General features: G+C 39.4%; 1 protein-coding gene across 2 annotated transcripts in view; it reads right to left on the bottom strand.

Moving 5' to 3' along the window:
* The window catches only part of CNTNAP5 (contactin associated protein family member 5), a 284,769-nt gene that overhangs the window by 142,252 nt on the left and 125,136 nt on the right, over nucleotides 1-17,381 (bottom strand). For both annotated transcript variants that reach the window (XR_008450459.1, XM_054070363.1), the window contains exons 5-7: nucleotides 11,021-11,224; nucleotides 9,565-9,749; nucleotides 6,226-6,369 (exon numbers count right to left, since the gene is read on the bottom strand). Coding sequence is in view for 1 of the 2 variants with exons in the window: in XM_054070363.1 (XP_053926338.1) it covers nucleotides 6,226-6,369; nucleotides 9,565-9,749; nucleotides 11,021-11,224 (533 nt within the window). In the remaining variant the exon portion in view is untranslated. The remainder of the gene's footprint in view (nucleotides 1-6,225; nucleotides 6,370-9,564; nucleotides 9,750-11,020; nucleotides 11,225-17,381) is intronic.

The raw sequence follows: 17,381 nt of genomic DNA, 5'->3' as shown, positions 1-17,381 counted from the left end.
CAAGCGGTCTTCAAATCAAGACATTGCTAAGCACTGAATGAAAAGCAAATCAAACTGAGATACCAACTCCAGCCTACTGATATACTGCTGCAAACTGCCTTCATCCTTGTCCTCGGGATGCAGGAGCACCAAGATGCATGGAGTTACTAAGTTAGGATTGGTCCACTGAATGAGCAACTGGTCCATCCCAAGAGTACTTGGCTCATACTTTAAGAGAAGTTACTGTACTGAGGTGGGTTTCTCTTCTCAGCAAAATTTCATGATGGAAATCTGGAAGCTTTCCTGATTCAAGTTTCATTGAAACTAATATATCCTTGTGATATGTTAGCTACCTTGTGGTAGAGGAATGCCCTCTCATCACCCACTCTAAGCATCACGTATGTCAATAAAAGTCTAACTGTTTATCACACTATGTTATTAAACATTAAGCTAAAGTTCCTACATGGGGAAAGTAGCACCTAACAAAAAAAAAAAAGCTTCCAAAAAACTGAAACATTGTGACAGTGACAGAATCCGGGGAGATCCTTGCCTAGACATTTCTGGATGTTCTTTACTTCACACTCTTAAACTGATTATGTTACTGGACAGAAGTGGAACAAAGGATTTTACCAATTTATGTCCATAATAACTGTGCAGTATTGTTTCATTATACGGTAAAATAACTGATAGTTTCTGGCAGAAGATGGAGGCAATTATAGAACTAATTTGGGAAAAACATACATCATTTCCCTCAGAAACAAAGGAAAAGGGAAAAAAAAAAAAAGAGCATAGGAGGAAACGCAAACAAAATGCAGACCACTTAATATTTTCTCTCCTTTGAATAACAAGCAGGAATGAAGCCAGCCTTTGAAATTCATCTTGTCAGAAGTGAATAAGTTAGACGTGTCAGATCAAACTGGCAAATTAGCACAATTCAAGCCCAATTTTTGTTCAAGTTCAGGGTAAACTGATCTACAGCTTATAACATTTTATTACTTGGAACAAAATGCAGCAGCAAAAAGATTTTATTCTTATTATTATGAAAACAGAGCTACATATGCCTTAAAATAGAAAAGTGCAAAGAAAGCACTTCTTATCAGCTTTTAATTATTTATTAGTTTTATTTATTAGATTTTCTTCCTTTAAATTCCAGTCATCAAGCCCAAATGGTTAGTATAAACTGTGCACACTCCTGGTTCTTGGCTGTGAAGGGCTTGAGCTTTCGATTATGCTGGGCAGCCAAGTACCAAGCAGCTCCCAGGGCCTTAGCTTAGCAATTGGAATAAGACCTTAAAAAAAGACATTTAAGCCTTGCTTTACAGCAAATTACATTCTCCCCCATTTTCCTTAGTCCCCGCTAACTCCTACGACAATAATTAGCTGTCTCACTTGCTCTCCTATAGGGACTATCAGTGTTATCACCTTCTGCCTCTAAACATCCTCCTCTGCTCAGCAGGTACTAACAGCCCTATTCATTTAATTTGACTACCCAGATAATGTAATAAATCAAACTCTGAATAACTGTTTCTAACCTGTAACTTGCTGAAGGCTGGTGACTCTCAAAAAAGGCCTTGTTTGGTCAAGAAGTTTCATTTTCTTTTCAGCACATGTCAACTAGTTTTATAAAAAAATATGGTCTCTTCCTTAAAGATCTGCTTCACTTATAGTCATAACAACTCTCAAAATCCTAACACACAGAAACTTTATATCAAGAAAAGGAAAGTTTATTATCACAGTAACATGCTAGATTAAACATTTACAGACTGAAAGTCTTTAGACTTGTAGACAAAGCCAACGAAAATCAATGGGAAAACTGTCCTTTAAATTGACTTTATTTAAGACTTTGATTATGGTGACACACTTTCTTTCAAACAAACCTGTTATACCATTCATCAACAATTAAATGGGACCTTAAAATGAATGTTATCTATATGGACTTCCTTACTATTCCACAGTGCAGGTAGGATGTGAAAGAGACCCATCTGAATACCCAGACAGAAGATATTAATAGAAGAAACCATAAAAAGCTATTTTTACAGGAACCAAATATTTCTGGAATCTGAGTTCACGTGCCTTATCTAAAGAAGAGCAAATTCAGTTCTTTTTTTAATGTGTATGTCTGACTCATGGTTTCAATACATAATTGGGATTTTTAATTTTTTTTTAATAAATTCAACTTAGTCTGATTGAAGTGAAAAAACTAATAGGGAGGGATTGGAAGATGCATATGACTCCTAGTATGGGCCTTCACACATCACTAGCTTCATATCCATAGATATATCAACACTTGCAACAGCACTTTGGTAGAACGAGACTCGTGTAGACAAGTAAATTCTACTCAAGATGAAGGTATCTCAAATCAGCTTAATAAAATAGCATGTTTGGATTCTCTATAAAGGGAATGAATTATTAGTTTACATTCTCCTGTCACTAGGTATCTTTCCTTTCTCTTTGATGCTGGCAATTGGTTATTTCCCTGAGGCACTCCAGTGATGCATTTACATGTCACTGCATCCCTTGCTGTGCTCAGTTGTCACTCCCAGATTCAACATGGCAGGCCAACATAAAAATTCAAGCATATCTGAGGGCTGACAACTTCTGTTTTACAAATCTGCACTCCTCTCAAGTCAGTGCAGGGTTTGGTCTGCAAAAAAGCTATACAACTCCAATTCCTATTAGCCAAAAGTAACGGAAGGGGAAGGGGGATAAGGGTTTCCTCAATTTCAGTGAGTACACAGAGTGGAGCATTGAGAAGATCAAACACCATATCTTGTCATGACCTCTTTATTTCTGTTCTTCAGCTAGACAGCTTCTTATTTTGGCATCACAAATCAGTGACATACGAAAAGACTTAAGTCCCTGGCTACAGGTCTTATTAGAGCAGTTTCTGAAGGTGTAACCTGAGTCTAGCAGTAGGTAAACACTGGTGGCCAGGATACTACAGCTATTTTCAGAATACTATAGCTACTTTTCCGTTAATTACTCTTTCAGTCAGATGTATTTAGGAATTCTCAATGGATTTCTCTTCCTAGAATTTGTCCCATCTGCTTCTGCGTCTACATACATACTTAAAAAGCACAAAATTCTTCTACGAGGACTTCACCATCCCAGACACACAGAGCCAAATATAATTCTGGGAAGGAAAATTCCCCTTCCACTTCTTGCAAATGTAGCTCCTACTAGCTTATTTTCCTGCCTCTAAATATTAGCACAGAAAGTGCAAGTAACTGCTATGCAATTTCTCATAATGGGCAGTCCGTAATTCTTCTACACTGAGAAGACAGCTAGTAAGTAGGGCATATTTTTAGCTTGTTAGTTGTGGAGGTTTCCTAAGGGTCCAGCCCTACAACCATGACAGTGGTAATCATAGAAATTTTACTTCTCATAACCTCTCACAATTAAAACCAGTAAATGTTTCAGAAAGCAAATAAAAGTTTGTCACTTTTACCACATGTAGTGACTATCTATGACCTACAGGAGAAAAAACCAAACCAAAACAAAAAACCAACAAACCCACAATAAAAAACCCACAACATGCCATCAGAGAAAGAAGAAACCCCAGAGAGAATACAGATAACCTGACCAAATAGATAGGGCTACTAGGTAGAGAGGTTAAGTATCAGGCAATATAAAAATGGAATTCTGAAGGCAAGTTCCAGTTCAAAGAGACAGACTGCCTTGTTATCTTGAGATACTTTCTCTAGGGGATTTATTGCAAGTCTGACAACTGCAAAAGACTTACAGAAAAGAACAGACAGAATGATAATCACAGCCTCCGCCCAAGAGTACGATACATGGTACAGTACTCTGTTATTGACAACCTGCAATTTCTTCCTCTGACTTTAAATACAGCTGATTTGGGACCATTATTTATATGGATGAGGAACTACTTCATAAGAGGAAATCGATATCTCCAAAGCTAATGTATTGTCCTCCCGCTTGTGTGAAAGATGTCAACAGCATGAAAAAAAAATAAAGTTGATGCCCATACGAAACCTCTCAAATTTGGCTCACTGACTGTGTCAACATTCACAAAAGCACAGAGAAATAACCAGACACTGAGTGCTGAAGTCTGCCTCCCTTTCTGAGGCAAAACTTAATGCCTCTGAGCATTAATGGCTTTCTAATCCCAAACTGGCCAGTTTGTCCTGAAATACCTTTTGTTAGGAGACAAAGGTACTCTGGGGACTAACACCACAGAACCAACTCTAGTCATCTCCAGCTTGTGGGGAGAGAATACAAGTACACAACACGTTGTTGTAAGAAGTGTGATTCAAAGTCCCTGCTATATTTAATTATTCTTCTCTGTTGTTTCTTCCATTGCACTTCCACTCCAGACAACCTTAGCAACTACAAAGACATGGAGCAGAGAAGATTGCAGCTCCCTGGCGATAAGGATTGTTTCTTCAAAAACCTCAATGAACTTTGAATAAAAGCATTTAGTGCAGAGGAAGTCTGGCAGGCAAAAGGCTATGTTTAGCAGAACAAGTTATTTTAATTTGAGTAAGTAAATGGCTGAGCAGGGAAGTGTAGGAAGATGGGAGAGGGAGATCAGCCTGTGAAAGCTGGAAGTACCTGAGAGTTGCTAGAGGAGATAAATAGCTGTGATGGAAAGGATTTTGGAAAATAACAGACTTATGGGGGCTGTTTGCTATATAGAAAGATGTTAATCTAAGATTATGTGGCAACCTTTCTGTGCTCTTTGCATACACAAGTGTCACAGACACAGCACATGACAGCTTATAAATCTTGCAAAATGCAGTACAGCAGCCAGCCTTTGGAAAGTATTGCTTTAAAATCATCACTTCTGTGAGGGAGATTGAAAAGATGGGGGCACATCTCCTCTACCGTAAACTGACGCAAGGAGCAGGATTCCTAGACCTTCAATCTAGCATTGGCTGAATCCAGTATTGTGACAACAGAATCTCATTGCCTGGGGCCATGTTGTATCCAGACAACACCCTTCAAAGAAAAAGTACATTACAAAGTTTTTCATTTCCCCTTTAGGAAGGCCTTCCTATTATCCAGCTGGCAAAACAACTAGCTGTTTAATGACCTCAGAATCAGATCAGGGGTCTTTCCTCCGCTTAGAAAGTAAGCTGAGGGGAAGAGCAATTTAACACAGTTCATAAGATTTGTGCCTTTGAGTCCTGAGTCAGAGCAATCAAACTCGAGTTTATTGAAGCAAGTCTCTCAGTCCCAGGCTAGGGGAGCATCCTGGAGGCAGTCTTGACTACCAACAACACAATGCAGGACTTCTCACCCATCACCTTTCCTTTTTCCATTTCCCTGTGTATTAAAGCCTTGCCCTAGGCAGGGAAAGCAAGGAAAGGAAGGACTTCTCATGGTGTTCTGGCTTTCTTTGCTGCAGCTTCTGTCTGTTTATACACATTAATAAAAAGTAGAAGATGCCATGAGAGCCAGAAGCAGTTTCACCTCCACATTCTCTGAAGACACAGTATTAACCAAAAGGCAGATATCAAAGCATTGTGCAGCAGTGAGGCACAAGCTAAAGAGCTGAATTATTTACTATTTTTAAGGCTACATGGGAACATAGTGTTCCTTCTTCTTACAAAATAAAATATTCCTTATTTTGCTCATGTATTTAAATATGTCTGCAATTTTGGACATTATTAGGCGTGAAGTTATGATGATGCTACACGTTAACAGGCTGCATAAACTATAGCTCCTTTTGCTTCACCCCTACCATCCAACATTTAGAGACACTAGAACCAGGTCAATGGTTCTTAGAACTGCCAATATACAGAATTTAAGGGGCAGCACAATGGAATTTTTTTTTCCAATAATAAAAGAAATATTTTCTCTATAATACAAACTCAAATAACAAAATAAAATTTTGCTACTACTGTACTCTGAAAAAGTGATGGGGAATGGTTCAGAAAATAAGATTTTATCTGAGTCAATCAGAAAAAAAATAAAGCCTCTATGACTTCTATTATATCATGCCATCAAAATGACACAGTTTAATCTTTGAAAAGGAATTTAAAAGTTTCTCCAAAGAAATTCTAACACACCTGGAAAGTCAGAAAAATGTATTAATTTCCACGTGTCTTTTAGTAACTCTCAACACAGCAGTCAGCACTGGTGATATTAGCCTGAACAATATCATTTTAATGAGCTAATTATGCCCACAGCCATCTAAATCCGAACTCCATTCATTCAGTGCAGCTGGCAGCACCAGCACTATGGAAGTAAAGAAGCAAAGACTATATTATTGTTTCTTACCACAGTATAGATCTGAGGTTTGCGCCTTTTTGCCAGGTCAATTATATTGACTCCGTTGTAATAAAGGTTCTCAATGCATCCATGGAAATTTTTCCTTTGAAAGGTTCCTGGCTTTCCTGGGACAGGAATCCCTCCGAAACTGAGCTTTTGGAAAGAAGAACAGTATTTAGTTGTCACCCTGAAAACAAGAAGGCAGAGCCACACTCCATGCACCCAGCCAGGATACTACCTAAGAACCAAGTCACGTAAACAGCATCATTTCACAGCACGAAGCAGGGCCTGGCTGCCCAACAGGGGAGCTGTTGTGAAATGTCGCTGCCACTGACAGCTCCCTAATTTGGAAACAGCTTTTAAGTGCCTTGACACACCACTTCACCCACCCAGCATCACCAGCCCCCCACCCAGGAACACCCAATACGCAAGCTAACATTCATATGGTCAACAGCCCACAGCCCCGACTGACCTGGAGGCTGACACCCAGCAGATGACCATAGTGGCCAGAAAACGCCGAGCAACGGGGGAATCAACTATTCCTGCTCGCAAAGCACAGCATTTGCCTGCGGGCTGCAGTCACACCTTCCCATGACACATGTATCTGAATACGTGCACATGGGGACCGAGTGGTGTAGTGGAAAAGTTCTACAGGTCACACATATAAACAAAATTTCTGCTGTGCTGTTGTCTAAATACTGAAAGATGTTAGCATTGTGTAGATTACAGCTCATCACTTATCTGGAGGGCTGAAAGCCCCAGAGGACAAAGAACCTAAGAAAATAAAGCTTCCCAAACCCTTGGAGCACAATTACTTTGATTCCTAAGGAACCTAAGGAAAAACAAAAAAACAAAAAGAAAAAAGAAACAAACAAAAATCAAGCCCCACAAAGCCTCTCACAACCCTATTTTCATTTTTTAGATGAGAAAGCTCATTTCCAGTTAGCTTCATTTGGCAAAGTCTTTTTGGCAAAGTCTTATTCATGGTACCACTGTTTTTTATTCATTTTTCCCATCCCGGCCAGCAGCATCATGAGTGATATAAGGCGTGTGGGGGTTCTGCAGTCAACGCACTCCACAGTGCTTCCAGCACATCGGGAACTGTGCTGCAATCCTGCTGCATCCACTGCAGCAAGGGCATGCACTGCTGTGCTGTACCTCTGACACAGCAACGGCTGCTGGAACCTAGTCAGCCTTATTCCTGTCATGACTCCTAACAGCTTGTCTCAGCTCATTATTACAAAAATAAAGGAAAATTCAAAGGCTATTTTTCCTCCCAGTCCACCTAAAGAGCTAGGATACATAAGTAATGAAACCTCCCTGGATAACCTTGAAAGCATCTCTTTGAAAACAAGCCTTTTAATGAACTTGCACCTCAGTTGTGTTAATTGATCACATCAGAGAAATAAAAGAGTGAACAGACTGCTACTTTACATCACTTGCAGATTTGTTATTGGCATGAGGGCTTATGTGGTAGCAATATTATTTTCCAGTGAGAATCATTAGCTCTTTCTTAAAACACCAGACTTTCCTTCCTTCATGTTCTATTCTTTGAGTCTTCTGCTTAGGGACTCTGTACTGGGTTTCAAAACTAGAAGAAAAATCAATATCAATTATACCACTGCATTATTAAGAAAACAGTTTCCTTTGTGATTGGTAATAATTTTAATTACCAAACTAATGGTTTTATTACCCTCAGTAAGGTCCTTAATCCCTAAAGTGTGCCGAGATAAACTTTGAACAGACTGCATTGCTGTAATGTTTGACTGAAGATTGTCTCAGTGAACATAGAAAGAAAAAAACGTTGTGTGAAAAACTAAGCATAAGGGGCCAGGACTGAGTGCTATAGAGGTCAGTGGCGATGCTGATTTACACCAGCTGAAGATCTTCTCTACCTTGCTTCCCATTTTGGAACATATGGAAAAATGTTTTTCAAATTACATTGGAGCCCAAGTTTTCCCTAATTGGCATCAACTTTGTAGCAGGAAGCAAAGAATTCATTACTTTGAAATTAGAGAAGCTCAATTGTTCGGCTTTTCTCAACTCCATCTTAAAAGTAGTTACAGCTTTGGCCCTTGCCAGTTCAGACTGAAGCTATTTCACAATCTCACTGCTGAAACCTGCTGTCCTTACTAAATGTGCTTGTGATTTGGTACAACACACTCAGGGGACAAGTACCACTTTCTCCATCCCGCTTTGTGAAATGCAAAGAAGGGAATTTCAGCCGGACCGTGAGAGTAGCAGAAAGCAGGCACCTGCCACTGACAAACTGCCTGGTTTTGTTCCTTGGATGCGCTGGGAATCAATCCCTTCCAGAGAACTGAATCCAAAGTACAGAGGGGAAACTCGTGGTCTCTTAAGCAATGAACTATTCCAACTCAACACATCCAGACAGAATGACAGCTCTGACTGTGCAAGCATATGACCCTGTGCCTTGTGGACTACCAAGATTCAATAGACAAGTGTGTGGGGATAAAAACGAACATGAGTAATTTGCATACAGGTGTACATTGATGGGGGAACAGATAAGGAACTGCTTTACATATAGATACAATGATATGAAGGTTTTTTAACGTATTTTTTTACTATCAGCCATAAGCACTGAACTGCTGGTGTGATATAAACTGTACTTTCCCACACCTTGGCCTCATCACAGGGGAGCACAACAGCCTCAGGTTTTATGGACAGGCAAGATGTCTTCTCTGCTCAGTCCTTCCTTGGTTGAGCTGCTCTGGCTCCCTAGACCAGGATGCCGTCACAACCATCACAACCCCATATGTGAAGGGACTTGGGTCAGAGCTACTTGTCTTGACAATAGTGCTCAGTTTCTTCTATTCTTGGTGGGAAGACAGTGATCTTTACCTGCTATATCTATGTGGAGAGCTGTAATCTGAGCAAGTCGTGGCTAGATAGAGGCACAACTCAGAGCTGGTATCCCCCTGGTCATGTCAATCAGATACATTGATCCCATTACAATCATACTCGAGATGATGACACAGTATCTCCCTACAGATAAGCACAGTTCCTACCTGAAGATTTGACTAGAACCCAGGCTATACCTTTTAGTTTAGCTCAAAGTCTGTTGTACTTTGAAGTGTAAGCATAATCAAATTCAGATTTGCCCAGAAACTGTCCATTTTTTGAGACTGTCACATACAGAGTTGCACTGACGTAGTCTATGTTTGTTAACAATTAAAGAGCTCTCCGGGAAGGAAATAGAAATAACTACAGAAAAGATCTTTGTGAAAGGAAACAGCTTACAGGGTGGTTGTTTTCCATCATATTAATTCTATACCAGTTCTGCCTCACTCCCCATACAGACTGTAACTTTTACAGGGCTTCACACACCTCATAATCAATATCCAAGTGATCTGAATCCCCCTTTGTTCGGAAATGCTGGGTGTGTTTGTCCACTGTGAAGTTCACTTGCTTGTTGAAGCGCTCTATGAGAACCGAGTGCCAGTGCTGGTCGTCCAGGAGGCTGCCCAGGGTGATGGATGTGTGGCTATTACTGAAGTGGAGGTTGGAGTCCCCTGGAGGAGCAGAGACAGGCAGAAGACACCAGAGTTACCTCTAGGACCTTAACTGAAGCATGAGGGCTCAAGGGAAGTATGGAGCAACGCTTCTAGATGCACACTGGAGCTCTGCCCATCAGAAACAGATCCTTGACAAAGCTTGCCTTTAGATTCTTTGGGTCTCTTATTTATCAACGTATGTACATGCACACACACATGCACACACACTTTCCTCCCACTGTGATTTTTGTAATAAACCAGGAGATTTTCCCGATGCTGCATATACACACACTGCAGCACTGGAGGAATTGCCACCCTGCCTGTGCTACACATTGTGTTCTGCACTCAAGGCCCTGGTGTTTTAAGCACTCTCTTTGGGTTAAGCACCAAAATCTCCTATCTATTCACGTTAAGAGACCACTCCTGATAATTCCGTTTCAACTATGTTTTTTTGTATTTTAACAAGAAAAGTGCACCTGTCCATTTTCAGAGGAGAAAGAGAAAAAGAAAAAAGAACAATCACAAGTCAATGAGGCAACATGAACACAAACGTTTACTTCAGATTGAAGAGATTCTTAAATCTGGCCTAGATCTCTGGCTACACATTTGAACACTTCAGAGCCTCCTACTTAAACAGAATATGTACCCTTTTTTATATCCCAGAATGAAGAAACCACATGCTTCAAAACTGTCAGGCAACATGCGAGCAGATTCAAGAGCAGATATCAAAGCCGTTGCCCGTGACATATGAACGTATACAGAGGATTTGAAGTAAACAGAACTTGTATAGTTGGGGATACTGCTGAAAGAAAAAAACTTTATCTCAGACTATGTATTTACAACAGCATTTCCTCTCAAAAAAGTAACATAATATGTTTAACTATGCTATATTCTTATCCCAGTATAGAATATTTGGAAGAGGAAGAAAAATCAATGTTGTCACAGAATCCCACGTTCAGAGGCTCAGGATGTAGCTACTTGGTCCAAGTAATATCCAAATATCAAGTCAGAAAAACCCTGCATTATTATTTCTACTCAAGGAAGAAAGGGTAGAAGGAAGGAAAGAAAGAAAATATTAGCTGGAGACTAAAAATTAATAGGCTTATGTAAAAATTAAATCCAAAGGCTGTGGAAAATTGTTACTGACATTTAAAACAAATACAATTAAGCATGAGGGGGGAAAATGCAGGAGGAATTATCTAGAAATTATTTCAGTAGCTTTACAAAAGCAAACCAAGACAATCTTTGTTACAGTAATATTGTGAACCAATAAGCCCAATTACCCTTACCCAGGTTGATGTGCAAGGAGAGCTTTCCTTTCTGCAGTTCCAAGGTAATGTAGTCTCCACGCTGTCCTTCTCCATGGAACAAGACTCCATCCCCCTGCATACTCTTGAACTTCAAGGAAACCACATCTTTGAATGTGCTCATAAGCTTCTGATTGAACCTGTAGAGGAGTGAACTTCTGCCATTGAAGTCTGCAATATCTGACTCTGGGAGAAAGAAGATGGCAAAATGAAGAGGAGAGGCAGCACAAGGAGACTTACTGTATTTTTTTAAGAATCTTTTTGAATATCACTTGCAGCCAGGTTTTCTCAGAAGTGTACAGCCACAGGACATATGTGACATCCAGGCACCCACATTTCACCCATTTCCAATCCTCTCCCTCTGCTCAGGGCAATGGAACACTCACAAGGATAAAACCAGAACTCCTCTGAACTTCTCTCTCATGTAAGACTGCTTTCTCACTCAACTTTTTAGAGCAGAACAGGTTCCTTCCATTGTATTCTGATCTCTAGAGCATCCCTCACTGCATTTGTTCTGTGTCTTATAAGCACACTCAGGCCGTTACTCATTACTTTGAACGCTTAAGTTTTCACTTCACTTTTTGTAGCTTCACAAGCAGCTGTTAAGCTGTTCCTGTGTGTTGGCCATGCCAACTTTTGAATCCAAATAAACATCATCTTATACTTTGGGGGCTGGCTGCTTGCTTGATGGGCATTATCAACCATGTTTCTGCATGCAAATTGACTATGTTGGCAGGAATAGTCAAATATCAATTTGAAAAGCTTTTGAAGGGATTTCATGGGAACCGGGCATCTAAACTGATTATACAACCTTTGAAAATCATATTAGAAACATATTTTCCCCTTCAGTCAGCCTCTAAAACTCAGTCACTATGATGGGAAACAAGCTTTCCATTCTTCAGTTGTTCCTTTGGCAGTAGCAGACTGCAGTACTCTCTTTGCATTATAAAGTGGTATTTTAAGCAAAATGTATTTTAAATATTTTTTTAAAATAATATATTATAGATATATAGATATAGATATAGACAGATAGATAGATAGATATAACCAGAGAATTTCAGGTAGCTTTAAATACCTGTAACTAATATATTGTATTTAAACATGACTGACATGTAAATTCAATTCCAATTTCTATCCAAATGCAATTTGGCACAAATTATGGATAAAATATCTACTTGTAAATAATAAACCCGTCAACTGTTACTTGCTGTGGTTAAGAAAAACATTAAAAAATAAGAATACCGGACAATGAAGAATCTGAATAATGGCTTGCTAAGCTATGTAACTACTGTGATACATAGAACCATAGAATCATACATGCATAAAGACAAAGTAAACCTTCACAGTAACAAAGAATAAAGAACATAGACTTTGTTTGAAAACCACGTTTTAATGATAATCCAAAACTGTCAGTTTTCCATATTCTTTTAAAAAATACCTGAAAGGTCTATGTGCAAAATAATCAAGACTTCCAGCATCTGCATTGTAATTGAAGTCAGTGATTTAAGTCACCTAAGCTCCTTTAAGAGATTTTCCATGCTTTTGAGTGTTAAAAGTAGTTTCATTTACTCCTTAACAGAAATAATGGGATTTGAGCTTTTTTTCTTCCCCACTTCACCCCAAGATTTGAAGTGGTTTGCAATTAAAAGATATCATAAGCTCAGAAAATAGAAGACCCGTTAACGATTTGTTACCATGGAAACTACCATTAATAACTTTTGCAGGTCAGTGTGACAGTTTGTACAGATGTTTGATGGCAAACTTACAAACTTTCAGGGAGGTAAAAATTCAAATTTCATGCAAAATTCTACCAGTCTAAACCTGATTTCATACTGAATCAGTAGGACTATTTCTTATAAGAATAAACCTACAAAGAAATTCACCTCTGGGGAAAATCCACTCCAGAATAAACTAAGACCAACTTCTCATCCCTGATTTCAGAATTGTAACATGCTGTTGAACATCATAAATGCAACACTTGCTACTTTAGGAAGCATCATGAATACAAAAGTATTCATGCCATCTTCTTTTACTGTTTTTTACTTCTGAATTAGGTGTTCAGAAAAATCTCTTTCAGACTTGCCGATTTCTCTCTATTGACACGTTGACTGTCAGCTTCTATAACAAAAACTAAATTCATAAGCTCTCAGTTCTTATGCATTTCCCCATTATATCTACATGAAACACTGCAACTTGTTTAAAGTATATTGCAAGTGTCTCATAAAAATGGTTTCATTTTGAGGTGGGCAGGAACTAGGAAATATCTTACAAAAAAGTTACAGTCTTTGATTTCCATTTCATTTTGCAGTTAAAGTTGATTTCCTTCCTAGCTCTCAAAACCAAAGGTATTATACTTTAAGAGAACACTGATTCAATGTTACCATAATAGTAACCCTTTTTTTTTCTTCTTCTTAAAATCCAAGCCTTCAATCAGTATATCAGTCTGAATTCACACTTCAGTCCTTGTTCTTAACTCTTCACTAAGCCATAGCATAACCATACAAATTCTTGATGAGCTCTATCACTGCCATTTACAGAGTATATCACAAAAGCAAACCTGTTTCTGAAAAGTTCTGCTTCACTAGTTATTGGTTGAGAGTACACCAGCCAATAAATAGCCCAGAATAAAATGGGAATGTGTCAAATAAATGCTAACAGTGGCAGCCAAAAGTCATTAGTGGCATTTTGCATGACAACAAATCGTTGGCTTCCTGTTAAAAATTCAAAGTTACAGCACAATTCTAATACAGTCACTCCAGAAAACCTGCTGATTTGCTTAGTGTTTATTCAGCCCATGTGCGTCTATAATCTACCTGCAGCAAGAGAACAAGGATCAGAAATGTTATAAGTCTCAGAAAACCTGTAGGAATAACAAACTAAAACACAATACGTGGTTTCATTCTGCACTAGCTGCTGGTTTACTTATACTCCCTGAAGACAGACTTCTACTCAGTCTGGGTACTTTTCTACACTGTCCTCATCAACAAAACTCATCAAGTAAGATCAGGAAAAAGAAGCTTCCTTCATGTTATTCTCTGCTGACCAACAGTTCAAAAAGATGCCTCGGCTGTAAATACACACATAGTCCTGTTAACAAGGGAAAATGTTCCCATAAAATAGAAATTTCTTTTCTGAAATTCAGTAGAGGTTCTGGCCCCAGCAGTGCTTGTTATTTCATTCCATTTGAATTTCCTTTCCCAACACAGATCCAGACATTAAAGTCACTTAGGTGTGTGTGTGGAAACACAGGCAGTTGAAGCTGTATTGCAAGGTTAATTTAGCTTTTTTTTAAAAAAAAAAAAAGGGAACAGGGCTCAACCTGTGGGACCAGCTATTCTGAGAGAAGCCAACCTGGGAGCAGTCTGAGACCACGGAGTTTACTGGTGCAGCAATCTGCTCCTGGCATCAGAGGGGATATAATTTCATACTTACAAAGACGGTCCTCCTACTGACTTTGGAGAAAAATAAACACCTGGCAAAGTTATTCCAAAATAATAATCATGAAAAATTTCTAGGAATGGTTGCAATTTGAGACAGAAACTTTTAGCCTTGCACATGCATAAGTGAGAAGCAGCTTTAATTCCCTGCAGGAAGGAGAACTTCCAGGTCTGAAGAGATTTATCTCCTGGCCAGTCATACCTTACTGGCTTGAATGAGTCTAAAGCGATCTCACTTCCCTCTCCATAACCCTCTCAGACATGCAATCCAAGGGAAGAATGTGGATGAGCACTTAAAAGGTGACTATTGTGCTATGTAGCTTTATCCCTATCACAAGTCTATGTCTGCCTCTTGGTAAGCAATCATCTGTGCATTTTAAAAAAAGGAGAGAGAAAAAATATAGTTTAATCAAAAAGCACAATATCAGATGATATTCTCTGGAGCAATGACAATGAAAGATGAGAAATTAGAGTCCTGAACTGTGAATGAAGAACTCTTCTCTCAAAAGCAGTAGATATCCTGTCTCACACCCTATCACTGTTTCTCCTGTGGTTTCCCAGCCTGTTAACTGCGCATAGACCTGATTTTGCTGATGCATTTTGGGCTATTAACCAGTTATAGAATATCATCAGCATCTTCAATACAGCTATAAATCTTATCCTATAAAAGCAATTATCTCAGCAGATTTTTTTCCTGTGCTAAGCTAACAAGACTTTTTCCAAGTATGAAGATATAACCATTCTCCCCTCACTGCCTCCAGCATCCAAACCAATTGGTATGCCATTTGTCTTAACATATCCTCTGTTGTAGCTCTGGTTATCTGTTACAATCACTATGCTTCTGGAGTCAGTGCTGCAAAGGGTCAGTGAGAGATAACACATACCTCTGTGTGGAAATTTCCATTTAACTCATCATAAATCCTTTCCTCAAAAGGAAACAACAATGTATGTTTTCAGATAAAAATCATCTCATTCCTGTTTCGGTACTCTTTTTGAGGATGGGTGATGGAATCTTCACAGCAATTTCTAATAAATGTAATTACTATTCATTTAAATACATACTTTCTGTGTAAGAAAGTAAACAATAATTAGCAAATGTCATCTGTGAATTCCAGATGATTTGATGGCCTTGGAGTGCTTTGTTGCATGGGAACTTTGATCTATATGGAACAGGGTCAAGCACAGACACCTGCCTGAAACTGCTTTGCTGTTAAAAACATGTTATCACATTCCAAAGAAAGAGTATTAAAGACAGCCAATTGCAGGATGAAAAGAAGGGAGAGGGAGAGGGAGAGGGAGAGGGAGAGGGAGAGGGAGAGGGAGAGGGAGAGGGAGAGGGAGAGGGAGAGGGAGAGGGAGAGGGAGAGGGAGAGGGAGAGGAGAGGAGAGGAGAGGAGAGGAGAGGAGAGGAGAGGAGAGGAGAGGAGAGGAGAGGAGAGGAGAGGAGAGGAGAGGAGAGGAGAGGAGAGGAGAGGAGAAAGAAGAAAGCTCGCTCCTTTGACAGAGAAGTGTTTGGGATAAAATCATAATAGTGCATTACTTCTAGCAGGAATAATAAACAACAGTGGATGCCATTCATCAGCATAGTGCGATCACATGTGAAGTTAGTGACTTTGGCATCCACTGAACATTGCAGTTAATCTCTAATACATTCCCTCAGTATTTTTGTTTTTACTGTGTCCTGGCAGAGTGTTTGGTGATCTGCAACACCTATGCCTTCCCACGCCTCCTACTAAACAGTCATAACACAAAGTTGCATTTACCAAAAGCTTGCACAACATTGTGTTCCTTAGACCTCTCCAGCAGAGAATCCCGCACAGCAGAGTCATACTCCAAAAATGAGTCAGAGCTTTGCACTGGTGTAAAAGTGTCACATTCACCTAACTGTGCCATCATGAAAGTGCTTAAGCAGCAGCAAAGCCACAAACCTCTCCTACAGCTGTCATCCTCTGCTCAAATGTGCAAGGTTAAAAAGGAGCTGATGTGAGCAGAGATCATCCTAGGAAGCACGGGCTATTTTGCATGCAGTGGTGTATCACAGTGAGGTGCTCAGGTGCATGTTTGGCAGCGATCCCAGGGTTTTAACAGATGTGCAGCAGCACATGAAATTCAGATGGCCCAAGCTGCATGTCCACAGACTTTTGTTTCAGCCAACCAATGAGTGCTGCCACTCATAAAAAAACCCCGAGAACCTCCAGCTTGCCTGTAAACGGAACCTTTACTTCCCCAGTTTTCTGTCCTGGTTATTAATATAAAGCAAATCTGTTTTCAGATCAAGTGCCATGCTTTGAGGGTAGCATTTGCCTCAAAGGTGGAATGGACAGTCAGAAATCCAGCTTCATCTGAATTTCAACCTCCTTCTACGAGTAAGCCAAGGTGTAGAGATGTAGAAATGGCACATCACACATTCACGTTGGTGCTAGATTCGACTTATCTATGTTCCCCACGCACATGTTTTCTTTTTATTTTCTGCTTCAGGGCTGGATCTAAAAGTAAAACGTCTATGGAAATCTCTTCTTCAACTTCAGTGGACTGAAGATCAAACATTCTGGGTTTGTTTACCTGAAGAAGGTTTACTTGTAGAAGCCTTTACATCTTTCCAACAGACTTTAAATATTCACAATAGTGTAAAAAAGGACTTGGGCATTAGGTTCTTACAGATTTATTTATATAAGCTGAAGCTTTTGGTACAGGGAGGTGATTATAACTTCACATCCCTTCTTTCACATCCATAGACACTTGCATGAAGCGCCACCTCTTGGAGACGGCACACATTTGGGCCATTTGTTCTTATTCTAGCTCCATTACCATTCTGGCTTTCCCAAAAAGCAATGAAATCATTTTTTTAAACTGTTTTGGAATCACTAATATGTTTCTTGTGTCAGAATTTGAACATGGTGGATGAG

This window comes from Cuculus canorus, chromosome 6 (assembly GCF_017976375.1).
Source record: "Cuculus canorus isolate bCucCan1 chromosome 6, bCucCan1.pri, whole genome shotgun sequence".
Classification (NCBI taxonomy): Eukaryota; Metazoa; Chordata; class Aves; order Cuculiformes; family Cuculidae; genus Cuculus; species Cuculus canorus.
The sequence above is the reverse complement of the archived record's forward strand: the minus strand, read 5'-3'. Positions and strand labels throughout refer to the sequence as shown.